The sequence below is a fragment of the Triplophysa rosa genome, linkage group LG15, assembly GCF_024868665.1.
Source record: "Triplophysa rosa linkage group LG15, Trosa_1v2, whole genome shotgun sequence".
NCBI lineage: Eukaryota > Metazoa > Chordata > Actinopteri > Cypriniformes > Nemacheilidae > Triplophysa > Triplophysa rosa.
The window spans coordinates 9047285-9072882 of record NC_079904.1 but is presented as its reverse complement, the minus strand read 5'-3'; the positions used below and the strand labels follow the sequence as shown (position 1 = coordinate 9072882).

Below are 25598 nucleotides of genomic sequence, written 5' to 3'. Positions count from 1 at the left end.
AAGATAACGTCACTTGGAGACATATCTCCAAAGAGAATTAAGGCATTTGTTTTGTTTTTTGCTAATTTGTGGAAAAAAATCTTTCCCATAATAAAATTCACACGTACATACAAGAATATATCTAAAGACTTACCAATGTACTGTATTAATGGTAACTTGGATAATAAAATCTAAAAATTTCCACTGCACGCCTGTGACAGTCGTCAGGGGGCGCTGGTTTGCGCACCCGCCTGATCACATGACACACACTGAAGATGTCTGCTACAGAGGAGGACACGGAACTAAGAGATCTACTGATCCAAAACTTGGAAAACAGCGGGGTTTTGAATAAAATTAAGGTATTTTCTACGTTTTTGACTGAAGTTTTATGAGTCTGATAACCTCCTCGTCTCACATTTTGGATCATTTGTTTTCAAAGCGAACAATTGTTTGTTAGCATAGCATATTGCTAAAGTTGTTATGGGCAACAAATACACAACAGTCACTGATATGACAGCATTGCTGAAGTATCGTTTTATAACATTTGTTTTTCCCCTTTTAAAGAAAGATTAAAGAAAATAATTTACAGAATAGTTTCTCTGAAACTTCATCAATGTCATTAATCAGTTGTTTTAACGTTATGCGGATATTGTCAACTAGCCAGTTAATCCTTGTTTAAATAACCAACCAGTCTTGATTCGTCTTATTTTGTTACACCCATACTGTAGGTTTTGAGGACAGTATATAGGTTAGTTATGTAGAATGACAAGGCCACAAATCATCTAGGGTGTGAATCAGCGACGAATATTATCTATTCATCTATTATTTGTATTTAAAAGGTGCTTTTATGTTAACATTTGTTCTTCTGAATTTTCATCTGATGCCGTCTTTCAGGCGTTATATTGCAGCTGTAGTATTTTAAATATGGTAAAGGGTTTCTCTTGTTTACAGGCAGAATTACGTTCAGCTGTTTTTCTTGCTTTGGAGGAACAAGACAAAGTTGAGGTCATTATAAACAGTTTTACCTTTTACCTACTAAATGCTGTCGTGTGTGTGTGTGTGTGTGTGTGCGTGTGCGTGTGTGTGTGTGTGAATCTGTGTGACATCATCATAAAGCTGTCTTTGTTTAATAGAATAAAACTCCTCTTGTGAATGAAAACCTAAAAAAGTCTCTTAACACGAAGGATGGTAAGACATTGGAATTTGTTCTAATGACATTTTGCATTTGTTGGTGTTTTCCTTGGGATCTTACACATTTACATTGCGTCTCATTTTTTGCAGGACGCCTGGTAGCAGGTCTCATCACTGACTTCTTGCAAGTCTTTAATTTAGACTTCACTCTCGCTGTGTTCCAACCAGAAATCAACACGGTGCGTCATTGTTTTGGCCTTCATTGGTATTGCATGGTTTAAAGCAGCCAATCAAAAAAGATTTTCTTTGAGATGTAAACCTCAGGTTCATGAATGTGAACCTGACCTTTTATTACTCATGTTTAATCTCTTTCATCTAAAGTAAAATACCGAATAATGTCTTCTACTGTGTTATTTAGCTGAACGGGCTTGAAACTCGCGAAAGTCTGTCTAAGGAGCTCAGCATCTCTGAGTCAGAGGTGAATCGAAACACCCCTCTTCTGCTAGAGCTGGTCAAGAGAAGTCGACAAAAGACTTCCATTTTTGGAGAGGTGATCTTTGATGCTCTGTATTTCAGCCGATCATATACATCAATGTCATTTATTGCATGACATTTATTCTCTCCCTGCTCTTTTCAGGGAGACAAAGTCACAGAGAAAAGTTTTCCCAAGGTACTTTACCTTCACTGGCATATTTTATCTCTCTTAATCGGTCTGTAACCTGTTTTTGCACCCACACGTACAGTAAACACAGGTAGGGTTTGCTCGCTCTCAGGAGCAGATCCAGTCACAGACTAGTAATAGTGCTAACCCACTTATTTCACTCGTGGTTGGAGTGCATGTGTTTGGTTGATTCATATCACTGGTTTACCCACACATCACAAACCCCAAGGTGAATTATTCAGGTCACACAAGGGAAGGGTGATGTAAATGAACATCTTCAAGTGGTGTTGCAAAAAAAGGTTTCCTGTTAAGATACTTGTGCAAAACAAGCTTGTCCTACTTCTAGACATTTTGCCTGCATCATACGTTTCTCAATCACACCACTAGCACTGCAAGTGTTGTGGTTGTTCTTTGTTATATCCTGTCTACTTTTAATTGCTCTTTATGACCACTTTAAAAGTGTCTAAGACAACTTCTATGTTTTAGTAGTGTACATAATGAAAAAGAATCTTCCTTGTTTAGGAATTGTCGCCCCGTCAAATCGCAGATGCCCGTAAAAAATTTGACTCTTATGACAAGGTATTTTTTAGTTGGAATATCCATAAGCAATGGCTTGTGTGAACGTGTGATTCAATTTTAATTTTGTTATCTCACAGAACCGAAGTGGCGAAATACCGAGAGATTCAATTGTTGCCGTTTTCTCAGATCTGTTTCCCCACTTCTGCAGGTATGGTTTAGCGTTGTGGACTCAGAATGCCACGACCTCTAGGAAATATGTTCCCTTATGCTACTGAAACTCTCATTTATGTAATAACTGAAAGGGTTTACATCCTCCCACACTCCTGTATTCATCTATATGGCTGCAATCCCTCTCGTTGTGGTCATGGCTTTTATGATGGAAACACAGTGTATATCTGTATACAATCCAGAAAAAAATCAAGAATTGTTTTTTTAGTAGAAAGTTTTAGATTTAATAAAAAAAAGTAAAATATTTATTAAATTGTAAGTGAAATGCTATAACTTAGTGCTGCTGTTTTAATGATGTAAAGCTGGATTTCTCACCAAATGAATTGCTTGTTTTTCTTCCTTGCAAATAAACAGAAACGTGCTGGAAAGTTATATCAATGAGGAACTCAAAGACAAAAGCAGGGACACATGCACCTGTGAGGATCCATGATTTTTGCTTTGTTCACTATTTTAGGGATGCAAATGTTTCACATGTTAATGACAGTTTGGCTTTTGTTGACCAATGAATGAAATGACAAACTGAAGAATCATTGCATTTGTTGTTTTCTTATCATCAGTTTCACAGGCACTTTCATTTCATGCTTTGATTCTTGTCCCTCTCCAATTTCTCTTTATCTTCAGCTATAGACTTTCAGGACTTTCTGGGAATGTACAAATGCTTCTTCATACAATGTCGAAGCGTGGTTAGTAATCTTAAAAAACAACCTTTTTCTTTGTGAGGTGTGTTTAAGTTTAATGACCTTTGTCACCTGTTATTTCTCTCATAGGTTACTAATGACAGCAGTGATGCACCTTACTTCTCAAGTAAAACTATTGAAGATAGAATCATGTCATCTTCCGCCAGCAAGGTAAACTCACTTCCTGTCTATCTGTGTCTATCTACTTATCTTTCTTTCACATACTTTCCTTTCACATGATCTCTGGGATCACGAGTTACGTGTTGTCACTTCAAATATTTTGTCTCGCACGTAATTTATCAATTTAAATTTATTTAGATTCTAACATTTTGTCAGCAGTTTACTGTACATCATCAAAGATTAAACTAGAAGTTTGCAAAGCCTACAGTGTGTTACAAACATTTCCCACATTTTTTCTATAACCCACATAATTTTCATACCACGTACATTTGTACTTAATCTGTGTGTGTGTGTGTGTGTGTGTGTGTGTGTGTGTGTGTGTGTTCAGCATACCTGTTATCTCTGGGTGATGTATAATGTTAGGCACTTGCAGTCATTGTATTTTGAGTCACAAAGGAAAAAGGGGTTTTACCAAAGTACTCTCTACAAAATCCTATGGCACACAAGATGACTGTTTTAAACAGTTGTATTCATTTTTGTTGTGTTTTTAATTTATAACCAATATTGAATTTTTAGTGTAAATTAAATGTCTAAACAACCATTTTTTCTATTTTTGTTCTACGTGTTTTGTTTTTAACCACACACACATATATATATATATATATATATATGTGTGTATGGTTATAAACAAAAATATATGTTTATTAAATAAATATATTGAAAATAATGTATTAAATCAATATATATACTGTATATATGTGTATGTATGTATATATTTTTTTTTACTGAAAATCAAACAAATGAAAAAAGTCCTCTAATTATTTAAATTCCTCATCTTAATTATTTAATTAATTATCCTCATTTAAACTCGTCTGTAAAATGTCTGTGTTTGTTAATAATCCAAGCGTCATATAAACCTCTGCATGTTTTTTGTTGCATGCCATCATTGTCTTCTTATCCCATCAAAAAACATACATCCCATTGTTATTTTATTTTATTTTCCAACTCTATCCACATCCATATGTTTTGATTTTAGTAAGGCTAGCATGTCAGTCAGAGTCCTGCACGGGTCCTATTTGGTAAACCCGCACCCGCAGTAATTAAGAGAACACCCGACAGCAGCACTAATTTCATTCCGTACCCGACCCTACCCGTTTGACATACACACCGCGACCCGACCCGAACCTCACCCGCATTAAATAGACGTAAATGTATGCATGTACAGGAAACCATTTATTTTCTCATGCAACAAGCAATAATTTAACAGAAAAAAAGATAACTCTTGTTAATATCATATGTACAACTATTTTAATACATTAACACATTTCGTAAATCACATATAAAAGAAATATGTGAAATAATTAAAAGAATGTCATCAACTGTTAATGGTTTCAGCTGACTTAGTCGCAAGTTACAAATCAAACACAGAAGTCTCTCTCGCTTGCGGCGCTTGGTGCGAGGAATGGGATAGCAAGAATAGAACTAGAAGATTACACTGAGAAAATAGTTGTTTCAGATAAAGCTTATAAAAATACACCAGCAATGTCACTTGCGACTCTAGATTTTGAAAAATGTTTTAATCTCAGATTTGAACTATTTTAACAACACTGACGTCTGAAATGTCCTTCATTTTAATATGAACTGAATTATTCTAATTCTTCTAAGAACAAGTTATGTTTTATCCTACATTAAATGGATGGGTTACTAGCTAACAATATTGGATCACTGTTGGTTGTCTCTCCCGAAACTCTGCAACACGCTAAAAGCTAAGCTGCCATCAAAGCTGAAGTGTAATGCAGGAAAGAGACCGGTAGCACCATGATGAGCTTAAATCTTTATTTAAGTAGTGATAAGAGCATAGAGTCGAGTGCTCGCTGTCCATCAGTTGCTGCACGATTGCCTACAATGCTCAACACTGCAAATTGCGCTGCAATTAGAAACCAGCTCTTCAGACAGAGCTTGAACACAAATAAGCACAGGACTCAACTCTCAACTCAACTTTATTTATATAGCGCTTTTTAAAATTTTCATTGTTACAAAGCAGCTGTACATGAGACATATTGACTATAAGCAAAACAATTAAAGTTATACCGCTCTATCATCTCAGCTCTTGTCAGGTCGCCGCTTCCCATTCTCCGCTCTACCATCAGATCTGGACATGAACTGCATCCTGCTCGCTGTGGTAACCTTGGAACAATGAGACAAGACTGGCTGAGAGTAGAGTACTGTTCTGCACTCTTTGATGCAACAAGTACATCAGTTGTGTTCCTGGTTCCGGTTGATCTAACTAATGCAGCCTAAACCCTCAGAGGATTTATATTATGGAAGTGTAGTGTATGCAAGCTTAAAAAGATGCGTCTTTAGTTTAGATTTAAACTGACAGAGTTTAAATCTAGGACCGTGTAAAAGCAGCTCCCTCAGCTGAGTTGAGTTGAAATAGTCTTCTTGGCTACTGGACCCACATTCCGCCCGCGCCTGTTTATTACCGAACCGCAAATGACACGTAAATAATTATTCCATCCGTTACATCAAATATTAGCGGTTCACCCGCCCGCGTGCAGGACTCTGATGTCAGTATTGTGTATTGAGGGAAGCTGATGGCTGTGTTCTGGTGCTCAGATACCCAGGTATAAAGGATTTGTTAAACACAGTTCAGCGCAGGATGAGAACGCTGACCCGAAGGTAAAGCACAAGTGCGTCTGATTCAGGAGCTCTTTTGATCAGCTCAACCATGCGGCTTCCTTTAGGTGCCATGCATCATTCATACACAAGTGCTGTATGAACACATTTGGCTGTTAATGGAGAGTAGAAGTACTTGATCATCCATGTCAAAATTAGGATTCGTTCTTCTGTGCAATACTGTCATCTTACTGTCTGACTTTACATCTGACTGCCGTTAATTTCTCTGTTTTGGAAATAAGAACTACAACTTGCTTTTCACTTTGGTGTAATGGAGGTGATTATAGCCCATGGTTGAATTGGAGCCATCTTGCCGTTAGCATTTGATATTGTAGAGCGGTTTGAGTACACAATTCAAATGAATCTATTTAAATGCTTTATAAGGCAAAGGCACTGACCAGGCTTCCACTAACCACCCGATACAATTCTGAAAATAAATCTATTACTTACAAACTAACTTGCAAACTAATCTCTCACCAGTACCTCTTTCTGATAACTCAATTTAATTTGTTATCTTTTAATCTCTTTGGTGAAACATTTCATCTCAAGTAAAGAAGTCTATAGAAAGTAAGGCTAAAATCCAGTATTTGATTTGTGAGAGGGTTAAATGACAACATTTTAATCAGCGCATGTAATCTAGATCAGTGGTTCTCAAACTTTTTCGTTGTAAGGCCCCCTTTGTGTAGAGTGCATCGCTTTGCGGCCCCCCAAATAAAGACTTATAATCTTAAATTTAACATTTTTATTTAAACAAAAACATATTCGGTTATACAATGCTGAAACATCAATTCTTTTGTCTGGTGGTCTTATTTTTCTGATGTTTGATTGCATAAAATCTATGATCAATTTCTATATTTCATAAAATGCCACAAAATCTGTGGCCCCCTGGATCCATCTCCGGGCCCCCCCAGGGGCCACGGTCCCCAGTTTGAGAACTACTGATCTAGATGAAATGAACAATGGCTAGTTTCAGAATAGGCTTTTAAACAACTCACTGTTTTTGTAACTTTTGTCAAATGTTTATCTTTTAATCATCCATTCATGGGAAGTCTCAAATCTAAGGCAGCTTTACTTGAGAACGTAGTGTTTGAAATCCACTCAGGTCAAAGGGAACTATTCTTTGATGACTGTCTTCACACTATAATTTTGACACCACACTCGTACCTTCAACCTCACACCCCATCTTAATACGAGAGGTCTGCTGGTTTCAAACCTGTCAAAGTTATACAGACATGGTTCATATTATTGAGAGTCCGTGTTTATGTGGCTAACATCAGATAAAATATGTACCGCATGATTTTTTTAAAAATTGGTCTGTATTTATACTTTTGTAACCTACCCATAGGCTGCTGACAGAAGACATGAAACACTGGGGTCTTTAAAGAATATAGGGTCCATTCAAGTGTCCGATGGGTCAGAGAGGGGACCAGGTGATGGGAAGAATGCTTCCATCCCCCTCAGGAGAACACTGGAGCTAGGATTGGAGGATGAGGATGAAGAAGGGGATTCATTCTTTGACGATCCTCTTCCGAAACCTCAGAAGACCTACGGCTGGTAAAGGAGTACTGTTTTTTCACAAGTAAAAAAATGAGTGTGAGGCATTCACGCTGACAGTGTTCAGAGTTATGAACAATGGATGCTTTCTGTTCCCACATGTTCCACTGAGACTGAAAGAGTATGAAATGAAAACGCAATCTTGATCTAAGCCACCAGCACCTTTGATTGTAATTTCAGGAGCATTTTGATCTGGATACGTATTTTTTTGAATACATAATGTACTTTTTTTTACAGTTGAACCCTGCCCTTAAAGGGACAGTTCACCTAAAAATAAAAACTCTGTCATCGTTTCTCACCCTCGAGTTGTTCCAAATCTGTATCAATTTCTTTGTTCTGATCAACACGGAGAAACATATTTGGAAGAACGCTTGTAACCAAACAGTTCTTGGCCACCATTGACTACCATAGTAGGAAAAATTACAATGGTAGTCTAAAGTGCCCCAGAACATTTTGCTTTCCTACATTCTTCAAAATATCTTTTGTGTTCAACAGAAAAAAGAAATGTATAATGATTTGGAACAACTTGATGGTTCGTAAATGAAGACAGAATGTTCATTTTAGAGTGAACTGTTCCTTTAAGTGACATTTGTAAACCCTATACAACAAAGGCCCAAAATAACTGATCTTAGATATGAAACAGAGAAGTATTTTTTCTGACCTGTTTCTTCCTTTTTCCCCATTGTCTCTTAATGCTGCACGTGAGAACAGTAGATTACCATCAGCAGATAAACCTTATTCAGGGCTGAGGCTTTCTGAAAAAACATTTGGCCAAAAAGAGTAAGTACTTCCTTTTTTGCCTAGCACAATTACATTATTTCAATATGATTCAGATGTACATGTTCTATAGACGCACACAATGGGTTGATTTTGCCTTTGGAACTGTTGCACCTTGTCCCTCTTTTTTGCTTTTTGTTATTTCCACTCTTCCCTCTCTCTCTCTTTATGTCACTGTGTCTGTGGTCTGTCTGTGTTTCCCCCCCTCGTGAGAAGTCAGCATTGGCAGAAAGAAGGAAGCCTGTCAGGGCGATCCTTTTCCCAAATGAGGAGGGGCACTAGCCTCAATGAGTGAGTGTGCATGGAGTGATCACGCTGCCATTCAAGCCCACCGCAGCCATCTGACCCATCGGGCTGTTTGCTCTATTGGGGTATTTGTAGACTCATTGTTGCAGTATTCATGCCATAAGATTGGGGTCTTCAACAAGTGGTCCACCAGCTGAATCTCAGACTAATTTTTGTAACTGTGGCTTCAACGTTTAATTGAAACAAATAAAATTGAAATGTACAACATGTTCTTTATTCACCAAAGGGGTCCATAATCTGAAAAGGGTTGAAGACCCCTACTACAAATTTAAGATTAGGCAACTAGTGACAAAAAAACAAAAGTAGTGTAGTTATTGTCAACACGTCATGTGTTTACCTTACGTTTTTCCCTCTTTTCCTTCTTTCCACTTTGCATGTTTCGTACGTGACCATGTTTTTCTGCCTGTGTGTTTACGGTATGTGTTCATATGGATGAACACGCTCTTCCTCTGTCTGCTCTCAGCCTGTCTGCTATAGGCAGTGATAAAGAGGGTGATGGAGAGGACTTTGAAAACAGGCCCAGCCCTGATTCTGAACCCAGGTGAGCTGGGCTGTTTCCTTCTGTCCCCCACTGTGACTTCCCTCTTCTTCTGCTTCTCGTTATGTGGCTGTCAACTTGCTTCACAGAAATGGATTCAGTCTTGCTGAAAGGCTTGTCATTCTGTTTCCCAGGAGAGAGACATCGGGCAGCATTTCAGGAAAAGCTCTCTCCATGGATGCACAGTTAAAGAGTGCGGGAGGATCAGTCTCTGCCGACAGCAGCCAGAAAGATCCTGCATCTGACAAGAATGGTATAACTCCACTTTTACTGTAGGTCTCATATTTTTTTCCCTAATCGATTTTATAAATGGGTTATTGCAGCTTTATTTATTTATAGATGGTTTTATCAGCAGCAACATAAACAAACATTGTGTGGCCAAACTTAACTTAGACCTCCACAAAGGATCTATAACTGTTGAGTAGTTGAAATTTAATTTCATACCATTAAAGGGGTAGTTCACCCAAAAATGAAAATTCTGTCTTCAGATCTCATCCTCCATTGACTCCCATAGTATTTAAAGAATTCAATTTATGGGTGGGTAAATGATGACAGAATTTTCATTTTTGGGTGAACTATCCCTTTAATATACAATAAAATATTTATATAAATAAATATTAACATAACTAAAAACAGACTGGAAGTAAACTTCAGACCAGGCGCGTGCGTACGGTGAAACTGTCGCTATTTATATGTTTACTTTATTTACAGTATATATGTTTATGTCTATAACTCCAATAAACCTTTGCATAAAATAGACCGAACATAAATGTATTCGTATAAGTATATTCGTTGCTTATCTTTTCTCTTTATTTGTCATTTTAGATCATTCTAGTTCAAAAGAAAAAGGTGTTAAAAATTTGCAAGTACCAAATGAGAATTCTGGATCTCCTTTGCTGGGTATGACCTTTTTTCTGTCTCGCATTACGACAAACCTTGACTTTTTTCCTGTCACCTGAACCTTGTAAACAAGCAAACCTTCTCAATTTTGCACGTCTCATTTCTCCTTTTCAAAAGATGCTGTGTGCACAGATGAAGTGCTTGACTATGACGATGACTTCAACAGGTAAACAATGTTTTGTTGTTTCCTTTTGTCTTGTGTTATTCTACTCACCTTCATGATGGAGTGTTTGAATGTTTTATCTCCCTCATTTTTCAGTCACCGCTCTGAAAACTCTAAGAGTGAAGTGAGCATCGATGAGGAGATTGAGGAGGTGTCAATAGAGGGGCCTGACATTAGTGATAAGGTATAAACATCTCTCTTGAAAAATGTCTTTATTTATGAAGAAAGTACTTGTAATGCGGTTCTTAATCATTTAACTGACATCAGAAAGCAAAATTGGTTGTTAAATGCATTAAGTGTATTAACATTTGATCCCTTTTGATGTCCTTTCAGAAAATATAAATGCTTTATGAACATATGAAAACCATAATAATCCAGTGTTGGTAGTTATTACTGATCTCAATTCATTAAGATCCTTGTAACATTACATAATTCTGTATGACGAGAAACAATTCCTAAAAGTGGCCTCATGGATCAAACTGTGTATTGTGTCTGATAACAGAAGTAAAAATGGGATGTTATGTTGATGTCAGAAATGGCTATTTAAAGAAGTCTAATGACTTGGCAAAAGGAAGTAAGTGTTCATTGTATAACAGGGCCCTCCATGATTGGAGTTGAGTTGCACTGTAGTAAAATACTGTAAATCATTATTCTGACCCGGTTAACATTTTCAGTTTAGGCTTTGAGTGTTTTTTTCCCCACAGAAAGAAACGTTTTGCATCACAGTGATTCTAATAGTCACTTCTTTTTTTTTTTTTGTCTTTAAGCTTGATGAAAGCACTCAGGATGTAAGCGTCTCGCAGATAAGCTTGGATGCAGACTACATGGAAGATGTTGCGTGACTTCGAACCCCAGTCCTATATTTTTTACCTTATGTATTTATGGATTTGTGTTGACATAATAAATAATGAAGTACCATATGAATATTGACTAGTCTTCCTGTTTTTTTATTGTTGCTATTGTAAAGGTCAAAAATGACAAGCAGATTTAAAATGCAGTTTATCCTAATATTACAAATGAAAAAGTGATTTTAATGTCAAAGATAACCGAAATTATAGACATTGGAAGTGCATAAACTTATGATGCTTACATGACAAAGCCATGAATAACCAGGCTTGAAATGAAACACTTCAACTGTTTATTACACAACATGCTCTCCATCACCCAAAGGGAACCTCGCTCTAGTTTGCGGCCATTAACTAGTCACAAAAGCCAGTTATGGTCATGTCGTTTTTTGTTTTTCCTTCCATACCCCTCCTTCCTAACTTTCATTGTTCTATAGTTGCATATAGCAGTCGTTTTAATGTCAGTGATAACAGGGAAATTGTGGCCGTATAAAGTGCAGCTCTTAGACCCTTGTACTGTATGTACAGCAGAACTGAAAGTGATTGCATATTGTCTGTCTTCGTTTGAGGCATGCCATCCATCTTTTTATATGAAACCATAATCGCACGCACCAGGCGACTTTGATGTTCCCACATACACGCATCAGTGAAGCACCTCCTTGCGCGATACAGATCAGAGCTTGTCATTCTTATTGTTTGGCCTGCCCACCTCAGCTGAAGCTCTGCATTCCGTAACACTTGTTTGTATCACGACCGGTAAGTCGCTTCTGTTTTTCGCCTAAGCTTTATGCAAAATTAGCTTTTTGAAGTAAATATAGAATACTTAATTATGTTTAATTGGACAGGCATTTAATATATTTTTGCTTTAGATAATCAATGTATATTTACATAAAGTTTTAGTATGCACTTGTGCTTACTGTGAAACACCAGTATTCAAATATGATATTGGAACACAGTGAAGCTTTAGTAAAAACCTCTATCGCTGTCTATAATGTCACCAAATGATTTCCGATTAAATATTTAAGAAAAATGTATATTTGTCAATGACTAGTAAAGATATAAAAATAATTAATTATCAGATTCTCTGTTGATCACAAAGCTGCAAAAACCTGTTAAAATATTTTTATTTCTCAGTTCCTACATTTATATCTCTGTGCATGCTTGGCTCAATATCTGTTATCACTAAATAAAAAAAATCCATAAAGAGGCAACGCTGAAATTTTGGTTTGTCAAAAAATATAGTTACAGTTAAAAGTTACTTTAATCTTCATTCATTTATTTGATTTTAGATGTTTTCTTTTCTATCGATTTGTAAATAAATGTTTTTTTTTATTTCAATGCTTGTTGCTTGCAACCAAAACATTTTTTTAAAATAAACATTTTCAAAGTTTTACATTTAAGTGACTTGCGCCGTACAGGTGAACATCCTCTTCAGCGCTAAAGCTTCATTAAATAGGTCATTTGCGTTATGGTATTGAATTTTCTGGTGGCATTTACAGAATGTGACCTGATTTTCTGCAGATTTCCTCTTTTTGCAAAGATAAAATGTCCACAAAGCAACAGTTGCACTGAGATACGTTCTCCTAGTGCAGAACAAGAACTGAATCTGTTATTCACAAGTAATCCTGCTGCAACAATGATAGGTTAATATTATATGATAACAGTATAAAATATAAAGAAATGACAAAACGGGAATTAATAGTAGCATCATATTCTTTATTTTATTTATAAAGTTGTCATATTTATTAAGGACATAAATAAATGATATTAAATATTAAAGCTACACTTTTCTGAATATAGGCATTTTTAATTTCTTTTACACTCTAAAAAAAATATTGCTATATAGCACTAAAAGTGGTTCTTTGCTCGTAATCATAGGGGAACCACTTTTATGTAGCACCATATCTTGGGGCTTCAGTGGTTCTTCAGAGGTTCTTTGGGGTTTCCATATAAAGAACCTGTTAAGCCCCTGTGGTTCTTCAGCAGTTCTCACCTCAGTCATCCCGAAGAACCACTGAAGAACCACTGAAGCACCAAAATATGGTGCCATATAGCACTAAAAGTGGTTCCCCAATGATTACAAGCCAAGAACCACTTTGACTGCTACATAGCACCATTTTTTTGGTTCATTCAGATAGCTTTATGACATTCAGTTTTACTATTTACCACTTTCCTCAAATGAACATCTATTTTTCTTTTTATAGTTCCAAGCTGAGAAAATGGAGATTGACTTTAATGACTCATCTGATAACTACAATTACTCGTATGACTATAACTCCACCGAAGGGCTGTGTTCAGTGGACCGCAAACAGCACGTTGAGAAGTTCCTTCAGCTATACATTCACCCCATCATTTGCTTGGTTGGTTTTATCGGCAACACCCTGGTGATTGTGACGTATGCCCTCTATAAAAGAACCAAGTCAATGACCGATGTGTACCTACTGAATGTGGCCATCGCAGACATCCTGTTTGTGGTGGCACTGCCTTTGATCATCTACAGTGAGCGGCACGGATGGGCTATGGGGAACTGGTCTTGTAAGATGCTGCGTGGCGTTTACAGCGTGAACCTCTACAGCGGCATGTTGCTCCTGGCTTGCATCAGTGGAGATCGCTACCTTGCCATCGTGCAGGCCCGCAGGTCATACCGGCTACGTTCCAGCACCCTGCTTTACAGCCGATTGGTCTGCGCGGTGGTCTGGTCACTGGCCTTGGTCCTGTCTCTTCCCACCTTCATTTTTTATCAACGGTATCAGCCTTCCCCTTTTGAAATTGTTACCCTTGAAGACAGTAATTATACCGACTTCACCGATGCACCATACGTGTGCTTTTTTAGATTTAATTCTAACGTAACAGCAAAAACGATAAAAATCGCGGTGCCTAGCGCTCAGGTGGCAGCTGGTTTCTTTCTACCCCTGCTGATCATGGGTTTCTGTTACATCAGTGTCATCGCCACCCTCCTTCGGGCCAAGAACTTTCAAAGACACAAGGCAGTGCGTGTAGTCCTCACCGTGGTCCTTGTGTTTGTGGCTTGCCATACGCCCTACAATTTAGCGCTGTTATATCGTACCGCTACCATTCTTGATGAGCAGGAATGCAGTCATGAAGAGGCCGTAGAGTTGGCCATCATCATAACAGAAAGCCTGGCCTACCTGCACTCTTGTCTCAACCCCCTGCTTTACGCCTTTATCGGGGTAAATTTCAGAAATCATTTCCGGAAGATCATACAGGACATCTGGTGCTTGGGGAAGAACTACATGTCTGCACGGCGGTCCTCAAGGGTCACCTCTGAAATGTACATGTCCACACGGCGGTCTGTAGATGGATCAAACAGTGACTATGGCACTTCGTTTACGATGTGATTCGGCGCTGAATGTGCATGATAAATGTTTTGATCCGTGGTATATGTGATCTTTTGAAATGGGTAAAAACTGTCTGAACAGTATAAATCTTCTGTATGTTAATTCTTTTCAAAATGGACATGCTCTGTATGTAAAAGAATCTATATCTGTTTGAGTTTAAAGAGAGAGCTCACAGTCACTGTTCGGCACACAAATATTTAACTGACACACATTGAGTTTTGTACATGTATGGAAGGGATGCTGAAGATAAGTCAACAACCTTTCAGAGTAAGTTAAAAAACTTTTGAGACTATTGCTGTTTTGAGACAAACAGTCTCCAGTAGTTTGTATTGTATACACAGCCGCAGAAAAGGTTAAGAGACCATTTCAAAATTACTTTCCGTTTTTCTAAAGTTACTATTTACAGGTATGTGTTGAGGTAAATTATCATTTTTGTTTCATTCTGTTATCTACTGACAATATTTCTCCCAAATTTCAAGTAAAAATATTGTTGTTTGAATTTATATGCAGAAAATGAAAACTGGAGAAACGTCAAAATAACAGAAAAGATGCTCTGCATTTATTAAGACCTCAAATACTGCAAAGAAAACAGATTCATATTCACATGTATGTCCTTTTAGAAATTGAAGTAAAACGTGTCAAATGTTTTAAGATTCAGTTTGCCAAATCAAATGTTTAGCATTTGACCTGGCTGAATATAAACATTACCTTTAAATAATTCTATATTTTTTATGTACTAAATGTTTTTTTGTTTGATGTAAAGAAATAGAGACTCTGACATGTTGTATTTGGCCTTGTGCGTGTATTCTGCTAAATCGTCATTTAGACGTTTGAGTTCAGTGCTCATTGAAGTGTCCTCTGGTGCCCCCTATAGTTAAAATAAACATTGCAGCACATAGCGGAGTTTATCATGCAACGTCTTCAACACATTATCTTTGACAACACAAAGTTATTTCACACTGTCACAGCATCGCTATTTCTAAATCCTCTTTTTGTTATGGTTGGTAAACAGTAAAGGTGAGGTTTAGAGACAAGAGAGCTAATTATGAAATGTTTTGATGGTTAAGCAAAAATGGTTTTATTGAATCAATCTCACTAAATAAGGTTACGGAAAAGAAAACATGGCAGGCACAGGGAGAATAGCTCAAATTTTAATTTTAAAAGTTATTTTCTATTTAATAATTTTTTTCTTACACTAATTTTTTGTCTTGCTTATATATAATATTTATATAATGCTGTTTAATTATTAAATATTTCATAATTCGTAGTTGGTTTAAGATTAAAATTGTAACCGTTTGTTTTATAAAACCCTACATTACATTAAATACTCTCTGAAAAAAACTCTCTGGATAAATGTCAGTGTAGGCTACTTAGTGTGAGCTATTGTTATATCATAGTACAGCATATTTGCAATACACTCATGTGTTCGGTGTCTAGATGGTATGATCAAATTACCCCCCCCAAAAAAAATTTTTAACCGTATGTTTGTAATTTTGGGGGGTAATATTTCGATTATTTCTAACCTGCACGATGTGTCCTTACAGTTACGTTGCCAAAATAGCGTGCAGGAAAGGGAATTGAAAAGAAAATCAAATAGAGCTCAGATGAAAAGCATCTAAGTGTTGTCTGAAATATTCTTCTAAAACGAGCATTTTTATCAGGCGTGTACAATTTGGTTCTGTCACCCTAATAGCAATAATTCAAATTCAATTCAAATAAATTCAAATCAAATTCAATAAACAGGTTCTTTTATTACCATTCAAGTACTGAGGAGCCTGATAAAATGCTAATTTTAGAAGAAAATTTGAGATTGCACTTGCTTTTGCATCTGAACTCTTCATATATAACGTGAATCCTAAAATCCTGTAGATCCTACTTCAAGCAGACTTCCAGAATCTTCATTTTGTTTTAATTTTATTTATTTGACGTCGTCACTACCATCTCTTGTAGCAACTACGTCTAGCTTTGCGTTTCCAGCAACAAATCGTTATCATTATTATTTAAAAAAGTACTAAATTTAAACACATTTGATCTACTTGAACGTCTACGTCATGCAGCCGGAAGTTCCGGCAGAGCAGGACGGAAGTAGGTACGTGGCTGCTTCAGCTGACATTCAGCATGATGGCGACAGAGGTTCAGAGCGGCGACCTCAACAGTGCAAATTCAAGCCGGCTCGAAGTTTCTATCGACGGATTGACTTTGAGTCCCGATTCCGAGGGCGAGCAGGAACAGGCCGAGACGTCTGTTGCTCTGACGGCGGAGCAGAGCGCCATAAACCGGGCTGTCGATGAAGAGGAGGGCGAACACACAAGCAGCCACACGATCGAGAGGAAATGGGGCTTTCCTTTAGTGGAGCTCTATGGTCTGGCGCTCAAATTTTTTAAAGGTATCTTATGTCACTGTACACACCAATATTGCCAATAGTTTAACACGTGGATGCATTTTGAATGGCTCTCTTTGATACTATGGATTTATGGGATGCACAGATTGCTTTCTCCATGTTACCATGTTCCGTTTTTTAAGATTCTAGTTTCACCGGATATACTGTGCTTGGTGAGAAGTTTTGCCATCATGAGATCTCTTGAGTCTGTCTCAGGCCATCCCAGTTGTTATGGATGAGGACCTCTAGAGGTTTTGATTCTGCTGCTATGTGCATCTGTCATGTGATGGCTTAAACTCAATATGAAAGATTAAAACATACTAGTTTAATTGGTGAACCCCTTGAGCTACTGTGTCCGTTAGATCTACAGAGGTCTGTTTTAGCAATAGGAATATTTATCCATTAACATAGTTATTCTCTGCAAGTCTTTAGTTATATTTTCTTGCATCTGGTTTGGTGAGTAAATCTATGTGTCCATCATGAGCTCTCCAGTCTGTTAAGTGCTTCAGCTCATAAGTGATGCTGCACACTGTCCTGATAAAGATGTTTCAGATTGCAGCAGAGGCTGCTGCTGCCATTATGTATTATTTTTTCTTGTTGACAAGTAAACCAACAGAGCTATTGGCCATTTAAATACCAATGTGAATGGCATCGTTCTGCATCCCAAGTTAATCTTTTTACAATATTTACAGTTTTTATGATTTTACTACAATCCGATTTTTAGAATCACAGTGTAATGAGTGCTTGCTGTATTTTTTCATATGTAATTTTACAATGTTCCTCTCAGAGAAAGATGGAAAAGCCTTTCATCCAACCTATGAGGAGAAACTTCGACTGGTGGCCCTACACAAGCAGGTGTTACAAGGGCCTTACAACCCAGACGCTTCGCCTGAGGTGGGCTTTTTTGATGTGCTGGGAAATGACCGCAGGTAAGCGTGAAGATTTTGTCTTTAATATTTTTGAGTCCCTCTATTGTGAGAATACTGAACTGTTTTAAGTTCATGTTAAATGAATGTGCTTTAGAATTTTGGTTTTCCATTTGGTTATGTTGTTATGGTGAAGGAGAGATTCGAAATAAGTGAATATCTCATCCATATGCCCTTTCAGTGTGGCTTTATTTTTTATAATTTAAATATTTTTTTTTTCTTACTGTATGATCTCAAGTGTGTAAAGGGTTTTGTGCGATAACAAAGGTGTCATTTATACAGGAGAGAATGGTCATCTTTGGGAAACATGGAGAAGGACGAGGCCATGCTTGAGTTTGTGAAGCTGTTGATTAAATGTTGCAATTTATTTGCACCCTTTATCGCATCACATAAGATCGAAAAGGAGGAGCTGGAGAGAAAGAGGTCAGGCCAACAGATCAAGATTGATTTCTGTCTCCTTCGTTGATGCAGGTTTCCCAGTTTTAAATGAGATTTTCTGTTTTACCCCTTAACCTTGCTGAGTAGGCGAGAGGAAGAGGAGCGGCGACGCAGAGAAGAAGAGGAGCGTGAGCGACAGCGTCTAGAGGAGGAGAGGCGTAGACGTGAGGTGGAGGAGAGGCTGAGGAGAGAGGAGGAGGAGAGGAGACAGGTTGAGGAAGAAAGACTGCGAGTTGAACAGCAAAAGTAAGTGATTTAAGGTTTGAGGTTTAAGTAATCCAGAACTAGACTAAAACCTGTTTCACACCAAATGAACATATAATTGTTGTTTTTTAGTTGTTTTACTGTATTCAAAACTTGATTTTGAAATGAAAAATCCTTAGAATCATACATGGCAAAAAAATCGCACTGGTGAAAGAGGCCTTATGGTAAGGCCGCATTCTTTCTTGACTGTTTACATTTATTAATTTCTAATATACTTTCTCTCTTTCTTTCACTCTGAATTGTCAGGCAGCAGATCATGGCTGCACTGAACGCACAGACAGCTGTGCAGTTCCAGCAGTATGCGGCGCAGCAGTATCCCGACAGTCTGGAGCAGCAGCTCATCCTCATCCGGCAGTTGCAGGAGCAGCACTATCAGCAGTACATGCAGCAGCTGTATCAAGTGCAGCTCGCGCAGCAGCAGGTGAGAGATCTATCACACACACCTTTGTCTCCGCCGAAGCTTTTCACTTTGAGGAAGTGAAAACTTGAGTTTTGAGATCGTCAGTGTAGCTGGTGTTCAGTTTTCACACATTGGTATTATGACTGGGTGTTTAACCATACGCTGTGCTCGCAAAATGATAAAACATGACTAGGTTCACGATTATGATAGCATTGTAATTTAAGACAAATTTCACGTTTGTTATTTTGTTTAAGAAGGTTTCATTAAACCTTCTGTATGGAAACTAATAAAAGTAATATAGGTCTGTTACTGAAGGATAAAACAGAATTTTAACGTAAAATTAAATTCAAGGAATTAGGAATGCTAAGAAGGAAGCGGGAGAAGCCCAAAATAAAATCGATACAGCTGTGGAAAAAGAGACCATTTCAAATTTTCGTTTCATCCATCAGCATTTCTAGATGTATTGTGACCATTCCAGTTCAGTGTCTGTTGAATTTCAACAAAATCAAACCTCAGGAGTGACAAAGTCGTCCAACAGCAATGTGAAAGACTGAAAGCATGACAAGACACATGAGAACTGTGATGCAACTCAAGGTTATCACAAAAAAAAAATACTTTCCCCATGTACAAATATTATTGTTGTATTGCTTAAAAGTGAATATGAACTTGTTGTATTTGAGCTCTGAAAAAATACAAAGCATCTTTTCTGTTATTTTCCGTTTCTCCAGTTTTAATTTTCTGCTAATAAATGCAAATAGAAACAATATTTTTATTTGAAATTTGGGAGAAATATTGTTTGCAGTTCACAGAATGAACAAAAATATAATTTTACCTGAATACATACCTATAAATAGTAAATTAAGAAAAACTGAAAATAATTTTGAATTTTTTTCTTATTTTTTTCTGCGGCCATATATGTTAGTGCCGGTCATGTGCTAGTAGCTCATGTGATTAAGTAGACATCATGTCTTAAAACAATTGCCATAGCTCTACAATATGTCTCATAGTGTATTCCCACTTGATATTGACACTTGGTATAAAGACATTCATACAGTTTATATTTATGCAAATCCTTTTATCCAAAGCACCATAGAGTACATTAATTTACATTTGACCTTTATGTGCATTCCCTCGTCATCAAACTCTTGACTTTGTGTTGCTGGCATTAAATGGCAACATTTATTTTGCAGGTGTATTATAATGATATGATAGGTGTATTATTATACATTTTATATATATTATAGCATAGGATTGCTTATTGTTGCTTACGCACTTGTTTCTACAAGCCTTTGTCAAACCGGTATCATTATTGTGTATTGGAACTATGACTTATTTGATTTATGTATTTGTTTTCTTTAAAGAGTACATAACTCATAGTCTGCCAAGTTGTAAATCCAAAGATGAATGAACAACAAAGTTGTTGGCTTGGAAAAAAGGGAGTCGACTCTGAATCACGCAAAGGAGTCATCCCTAGTCCGATTCGCGAACCGCCACGGATTTACGTCACTACGTATAGTCCTACGTTTTGCTAGGACTGCCTGCGAAAACTTCACTCTTCTCCCCCAAACACTGTAGCTAGTGAGCCTCATTCGCGGTAGACCAATCACAGCAGACTAGACCATCTGACCAATCACATCAGACTAGGCTAGCGGAAAGTAGGGGATTAGACAGATGAATCACGGAACGAACATGTGAGAGTCAGTCAAGAAGTAGGGTAAGAATAACTGCTTATTATTACGAAATAATAGTGTTTTTACACCTTCTTGTTGTTGGACACTCCGTAAAACCAAAGTAGGACCTTAAAAACTTTAACTACATTCCCCGGGGCACCACCATGATTATTTGTGTTTTAGATTTTTACCCATGTTTGCTAGTTGAAAATAGTTTGCTAGTTCTATTTTGCGACACTTTACATGGACCAGTGTGTTCAAGCCTTCTGTCTTTTTTACTCAGGCTGCTTTGCAGAAACAGCAGGAGGACGCGATAGTGCTGTCCACATTAGAGGCCAGTGAGGTATCATCGCCCCCTGCTGGAGAGGAGGGACCTCTACTGAACGGCCGGGCAGAGTCCACTACTGACAGTTTAGAGCGAGAGCCAGACCTGGAGGCTACAGATGAAGTTACTGAGAATGGACCTACAGGTGAGATGAAAACATCAAATCAGATTTGTACTTGTGCTGGTCTTATGCATGATTCATCCGAAACATGTTATTCCAAAGAAAGTGTTTCTCATCATAATCTTTTTATCAAAACTAGGACTGCATGATTCATAGCAAAATTATAGTATTGCAGATGTGCATATTGCAGTAGTTAGCAATAACTGAATAATTTGAATACTTCAAAAAAATGCACATTTCATGTTCTAACTCATATCCGGTATTCTTGGTGCATAGATTCTCCACCTGTAATAGCAGCCCCTTCTATGTGGACCCGACCACAGATCAAAGACTTTAAAGAGAAGATCCGTCAGGACTTGGACTCTGTCATCACAGTGGGCCGGGGAGAGGTAGTGACCGTCCGGGTCCCCACCCACGAGGAGGGCTCCTATCTCTTCTGGGAGTTTGCCACTGACTATTACGACATTGGATTTGGAGTCTTCTTTGAATGGACTGACACTACAAACGCATCGGTCAGCGTGCATGTCAGCGAGTCTAGTGACGAAGACGAGGACGAAGAAGGTCAGACATTTCTAGATATTATGTGTGTAGAAATAGGTTCCTTAATTGTGCCTAGTTATTGATTTTAATAAGATAAATTTGATGATTCATTGCTGATATGACTGTAACATTTTTTCTTCTTGTAAAAATATTTATATTTATAAGCTTTGATCTCTTCCCCTCAGGAGAGGGCCATTCAGAGGAGGAGAAGGCTAAGAAAGAGGCTGGGAAACCACAGGTGGATGAAATAGTGCCGGTGTACCGGCGGGACTGCCATGAGGAGGTGTACGCTGGGAGTCACCAGTATCCCGGCCGTGGTATATACTTGCTCAAGTTCGACAACTCTTATTCCCTCTGGAGGTCGAAAACCGTCTACTACAGAGTATACTACACCAGATAAGCCTGGAGGCAAGACTGTGGGACAGGAGTGTGTGTGTGGAATTTAGCAGGAATGAACGATAAAAGTTAGGAAATGTACGGGATGTGTACTACTTTGGGGAGGGGCGAAGAGATTCGACATGAGCGTGTTTCGTTGTGTATGCAAACCTCGTGGGCGTGTGTGTCATGCTGTTTGAGTTCATGAGGAATTGGGTCATGTACTTGGCACCCCTGTTTTGCACTCTAAATGATGTAGTGCTTGTTGATATCACTGTCTTACATAACTAGTGTGACATACATCAGCCTTGATCTTCTAATTTCATCCAAAGAGGTGCTCCAGTAGGATAAATACGATATGTATCCTAACGAAAAATGTAGTCGAGTTCCTCCTATCAAGCACATAGGACAGAAGTGCATCAGCGTGCGTCCCGCCCAAGTGCTGCCCGTATAAAACAAGACGGACAAGACTTTCTCATGATGGAACGGTAGATGAAATGTATCTGGACTACATGATGGAGGCCTTTATGAATGGAGATTTTGCAGCATTTTCTAAAACAGATGGATTGTGTCTAAAACATTTAATAAATATTTATTAATCTCTGTGGTAGGGTAGGTTCATTCGTGTGTTTGTGTGTCCTGTAACATCTCGATCATTTATTTTTTTGCTTACACAGAGCCCCAAATCTATGGTCTGAAGTTGTCAATGTTCTTTTGTGTATTTTTCCGTTGTCAGTATGGTTCAGCAGTATTGACCTTTAATGTTGTGGCACTGCAAAAAATTCTTGCCTTTTTTGATTTCATAGTTTCTTTGTTGAATTTCCATGCATGTAGTTACAGACAGCCATGTCAAAACAAAAAATGTTTATTAGTTTAAATTTATATTTGTTACACTTGGTTCTCCATCACAATAACAAGCATATCTCATTCTCATTTATAATATTAATAATGAAGTGTTTGTATATCTAATTGAGACTAACTATCAAAAGCAGCATATGAATCTCTGATTCGCCTACTTGTTTCTGTTATTTATTGGACAGGTCAATGCTTTCAAGATAAGAATTTACAGGCATTTTTCTTGATCATTTTATTGCTTTAAAACAGTATAAATTCATCTTCAAATACTGGATTCATCACTGGCTGAATTGTTGAATTAAATGTTATGTTCATGATTGGAATGTCAAAGATACCTGTGTAATACAGGTCACTGCTGTTTAACTGCGATCCAACATCGTCTATGTAAACAAACACAGATGCTGTTTCACCGTGCTGATATGATGAATAAAGCATATGACCATTGATTGAAGTGTTAAGTCAAAGACCTGTGATGATTCCGCGTCATAGAGACTCATGCTGTCCAAAGTCTACATCTAATATTCCATGAACAGTTCATTGGTTATAGTTACTTGCTGGTTTTTCCATGTATTTTTCTTCTTTTTTTAATGCTGACTTCAGGCATTGTGTTGTTGAAGATTCTGGGAAATTGATGAACAAAGGAATTGATATGAAAATTTTGACCATAAAGGCATGAAGAAGTGTTTTTTTTTATTGGTTTCGCTTGTGTGGTCTGATCTGTATGCATATGAGGATGAGTGTCCTGAAGTGTATATTTGATGGATTAAACTTGCGTTCCTCTGTATGTTCGGTCTGATTCTTCTCTGACTCGGCGCTTGCATACCTGTTAAAAAACAATAGAAGCTTTCACAGCAATGCTATTGGATTTAATGACTACAATGGGAGTTGTATTGGTTTTGGCTATGGGTCTCTGCTGTGTTGGCTTCTGCTGGTGGGATGTAATCTGGCTGATGGGACCCACCAGAACACCTTTAAATCCTAATGCTCATAATGGTATTTGTAATGAAAATTTACAGAGCACAGGTTACGATTTTCCTACGCAAAAGGAAGTTTCAACAGGCTGGATGTTAACAGGAAAATGAGTATCACTCCCATCCAGATATGTTGCTTCAGCTGGTTTCACTGCCACACCAAACAATAGTCAACTTCCTTTAAACTGCTGCCGAATACCAAAAATGCTCATCTGATCCTCCCTAGAATTTGTTTTACAGATACGTACAACTCCATTGAACCACAAGAGGGAGCTATAGACGGACGGATAAAACATCGCATTTTAAAACAACATTTGTACTCTGAAATATACATTTAAATAACTACAGGCAAAATAAACCGATTTTTCAGTAATTGCGTTTTTTAATCATAAAGCATTATTAGGGTTGGATTTACGTGGCTAATCTTTAGTTTTTTACTTTCTAAAAACTTTCCTGGGTTTTGTCTTTTAAAAATAATATATAAATACAATTATTTTGACTGTTGATTAAATAAGTCAAATAAAACAACTGAAAATGTAAAAATACGAAGTCATTATGAGACATTCAGCCACACGAACGTCAAAGTACCTGGAAATCCATTCCGGGTTTTCCAAGCAGCACCAGCAGGTAACCTCTCCTCACAGCGCTGTTTGGAGAGCAACCATTCCAGTTCCAGTCGCTACAGGTGGTTGGAAATCTGTTCTCCGTGTTTTCCCATGTACCTTTCCTTCACTTTTTCGGCTCGTCCCAGTGCTTTCAAAAAGCATCAGCGGACATCAGCGCTAACGTCCCGGACTGCTTCTGCATCTTTTAAAATCATGGCGGGACATTTTCTTTTCAGAACTTTAGCTTGTGGAAACTTTTGGGACACACTGTTTGGATATTAAAACGCCTCATCCTGTTGTTCTTTTACATTTAAATCGGCTTTAAAATGCCTTTCCCCCAGAGAACCGTTGAGCCTCAGCTGGTGAGCAGGTTGAGAGGGAGCGAAGCCTCCGAGAAGAGTTTCATCACATCGGACGGTCGCAGAGTTCGCAAACCTGTTTTGTTTAATTCTCTGGAAGAAATTTGTTGTCACACACTCACCGGAATTTTGCATCAACTGTCTGATCTATCGCGACATGCCAGTGAAATATTCCTGGGAATTGAGACTCAGGCGCGGTTGGTCTCGCAGAGGGCAACGAGGATTCAAGTGCGCCTGGAGAGATTGCAAACCGTCGCGCGCAAGCTTGATCCCAAAAAAGTTAAAATACGTAAGTTTACAACGTCGATTCATAAAGCTTCATTCACTGTATTGTTTCTGAGGTAATTACGTCAGAAAATGTAATGACATCATAAATGTATTGGCTAGTTCTAAAGGGTGCGCTCGAACTTTGAAACCGTGTAATTTGTTTGATTCAGATGCGCAAAACAAAAGGCGAGTGTGAATGTTATGAGACGAGCACATGGCGTTTTGTTGTTGTAATGATTTGAGGTGAAGAGGAGGCAATATTCCTAAAGGGCAGAAGTCATGTCAAACGTGATAGATCTGTTTTAACGTACCATCTGCGCCCATTAACACCCCTACAGCAAACCAATGAAAGTCACCCCACCTTCACTGCTGAGGAATTATGCTTATACTTGCTCATCAGACAGACCAGACTTCCTCTGTGAGAAACGTCAGTAAGAGAGATGTATTAAGTGGTTATGACGTGTAGGTAAATAAAAGTTCCCAAGGGGATCAGCTCATATGTCCTGGCCTTGAGAGGAATCGTAAAACAACAATAACATGTCACATTATACAGAGAGACTGAGGATAAATGACTCACTGTGGTGGTCTGTACTGAATATGACCAACATGGGTTTGACCAACAGACAGCCCTGCTCTCCTTTTGAGTCATAATAGAGAATTTGTATT

At 37.9% G+C, this 25598-nt stretch overlaps 4 protein-coding genes across 10 annotated transcripts in view; all 4 read left to right on the top strand.

Annotated features, from left to right (window-relative positions):
- The first annotated feature begins 225 nt into the window (after positions 1-225).
- On the top strand, positions 226-11162 carry cep43 (centrosomal protein 43). Of its 5 annotated transcripts, XM_057353551.1 has the most exons (21): positions 226-338; positions 931-984; positions 1113-1167; positions 1261-1349; positions 1529-1660; positions 1748-1780; positions 2294-2350; positions 2428-2498; positions 2873-2934; positions 3140-3201; positions 3286-3366; positions 5935-5997; positions 7340-7548; positions 8260-8328; positions 8542-8616; positions 9095-9172; positions 9304-9422; positions 9995-10069; positions 10187-10235; positions 10329-10416; positions 11000-11162. In XM_057353551.1, exons 1-21 carry the CDS (start codon positions 255-257, stop codon positions 11072-11074), a joined length of 1680 nt encoding a protein of 559 aa, XP_057209534.1. In that variant the 5' UTR covers positions 226-254; the 3' UTR covers positions 11075-11162. The 5 variants fall into 5 exon arrangements, with proteins under 5 accessions (XP_057209534.1, XP_057209535.1, XP_057209536.1 ...); XM_057353552.1 differs by lacking the exon at positions 5935-5997; XM_057353553.1 differs by lacking the exon at positions 8542-8616.
- Positions 11163-11426: 264 nt separating this feature from the next.
- Positions 11427-15741, top strand: ccr6a (chemokine (C-C motif) receptor 6a). Its single transcript, XM_057353557.1, has 2 exons — positions 11427-11833; positions 13282-15741. The coding sequence occupies exon 2, from the start codon at positions 13297-13299 to the stop codon at positions 14434-14436; it is 1140 nt and encodes a 379-aa protein (XP_057209540.1). The 5' UTR covers positions 11427-11833; positions 13282-13296; the 3' UTR covers positions 14437-15741.
- Positions 15742-16516: 775 nt separating this feature from the next.
- acbd3 (acyl-Coenzyme A binding domain containing 3) lies at positions 16517-23527 on the top strand. The gene is made up of 8 exons (XM_057353556.1): positions 16517-16822; positions 17604-17745; positions 18025-18165; positions 18268-18426; positions 18691-18865; positions 20798-20984; positions 21237-21521; positions 21686-23527. Exons 1-8 carry the CDS (start codon positions 16555-16557, stop codon positions 21898-21900), a joined length of 1572 nt encoding a protein of 523 aa, XP_057209539.1. The 5' UTR covers positions 16517-16554; the 3' UTR covers positions 21901-23527.
- An 801-nt stretch (positions 23528-24328) lies between these two features.
- nhsl1b (NHS-like 1b) overlaps positions 24329-25598 on the top strand; it is an 82408-nt gene continuing 81138 nt past the window's right edge. The window contains exon 1 of one of the 3 annotated variants that reach the window (XM_057353542.1): positions 24329-24954. In XM_057353542.1, the coding sequence (XP_057209525.1) occupies positions 24633-24954 (322 nt within the window). In that variant the 5' untranslated portion in view covers positions 24329-24632. The remainder of the gene's footprint in view (positions 24955-25598) is intronic. The other 2 variants (XM_057353545.1, XM_057353543.1) reach the window with 2 other exon arrangements.

Bases quoted from the DNA above. Each gene is read 5' to 3' on its own strand.
- cep43 (XM_057353551.1), top strand. From the start codon at position 255: ATGTCTGCTACAGAGGAGGACACGGAACTAAGAGATCTACTGATCCAA. The intron at 1,168-1,260 runs GTAAGACATTGG...CATTTTTTGCAG, and splicing joins GTCTCTTAACACGAAGGATG to GACGCCTGGTAGCAGGTCTC. The intron at 1,350-1,528 runs GTGCGTCATTGT...TGTGTTATTTAG, and splicing joins TCCAACCAGAAATCAACACG to CTGAACGGGCTTGAAACTCG.
- ccr6a (XM_057353557.1), top strand. From the start codon at position 13,297: ATGGAGATTGACTTTAATGACTCATCTGATAACTACAATTACTCGTAT.
- acbd3 (XM_057353556.1), top strand. From the start codon at position 16,555: ATGATGGCGACAGAGGTTCAGAGCGGCGACCTCAACAGTGCAAATTCA. The intron at 18,427-18,690 runs GTAAGTGATTTA...CTGAATTGTCAG, and splicing joins CTGCGAGTTGAACAGCAAAA to GCAGCAGATCATGGCTGCAC. The intron at 18,866-20,797 runs GTGAGAGATCTA...TTTTTTACTCAG, and splicing joins TGCAGCTCGCGCAGCAGCAG to GCTGCTTTGCAGAAACAGCA.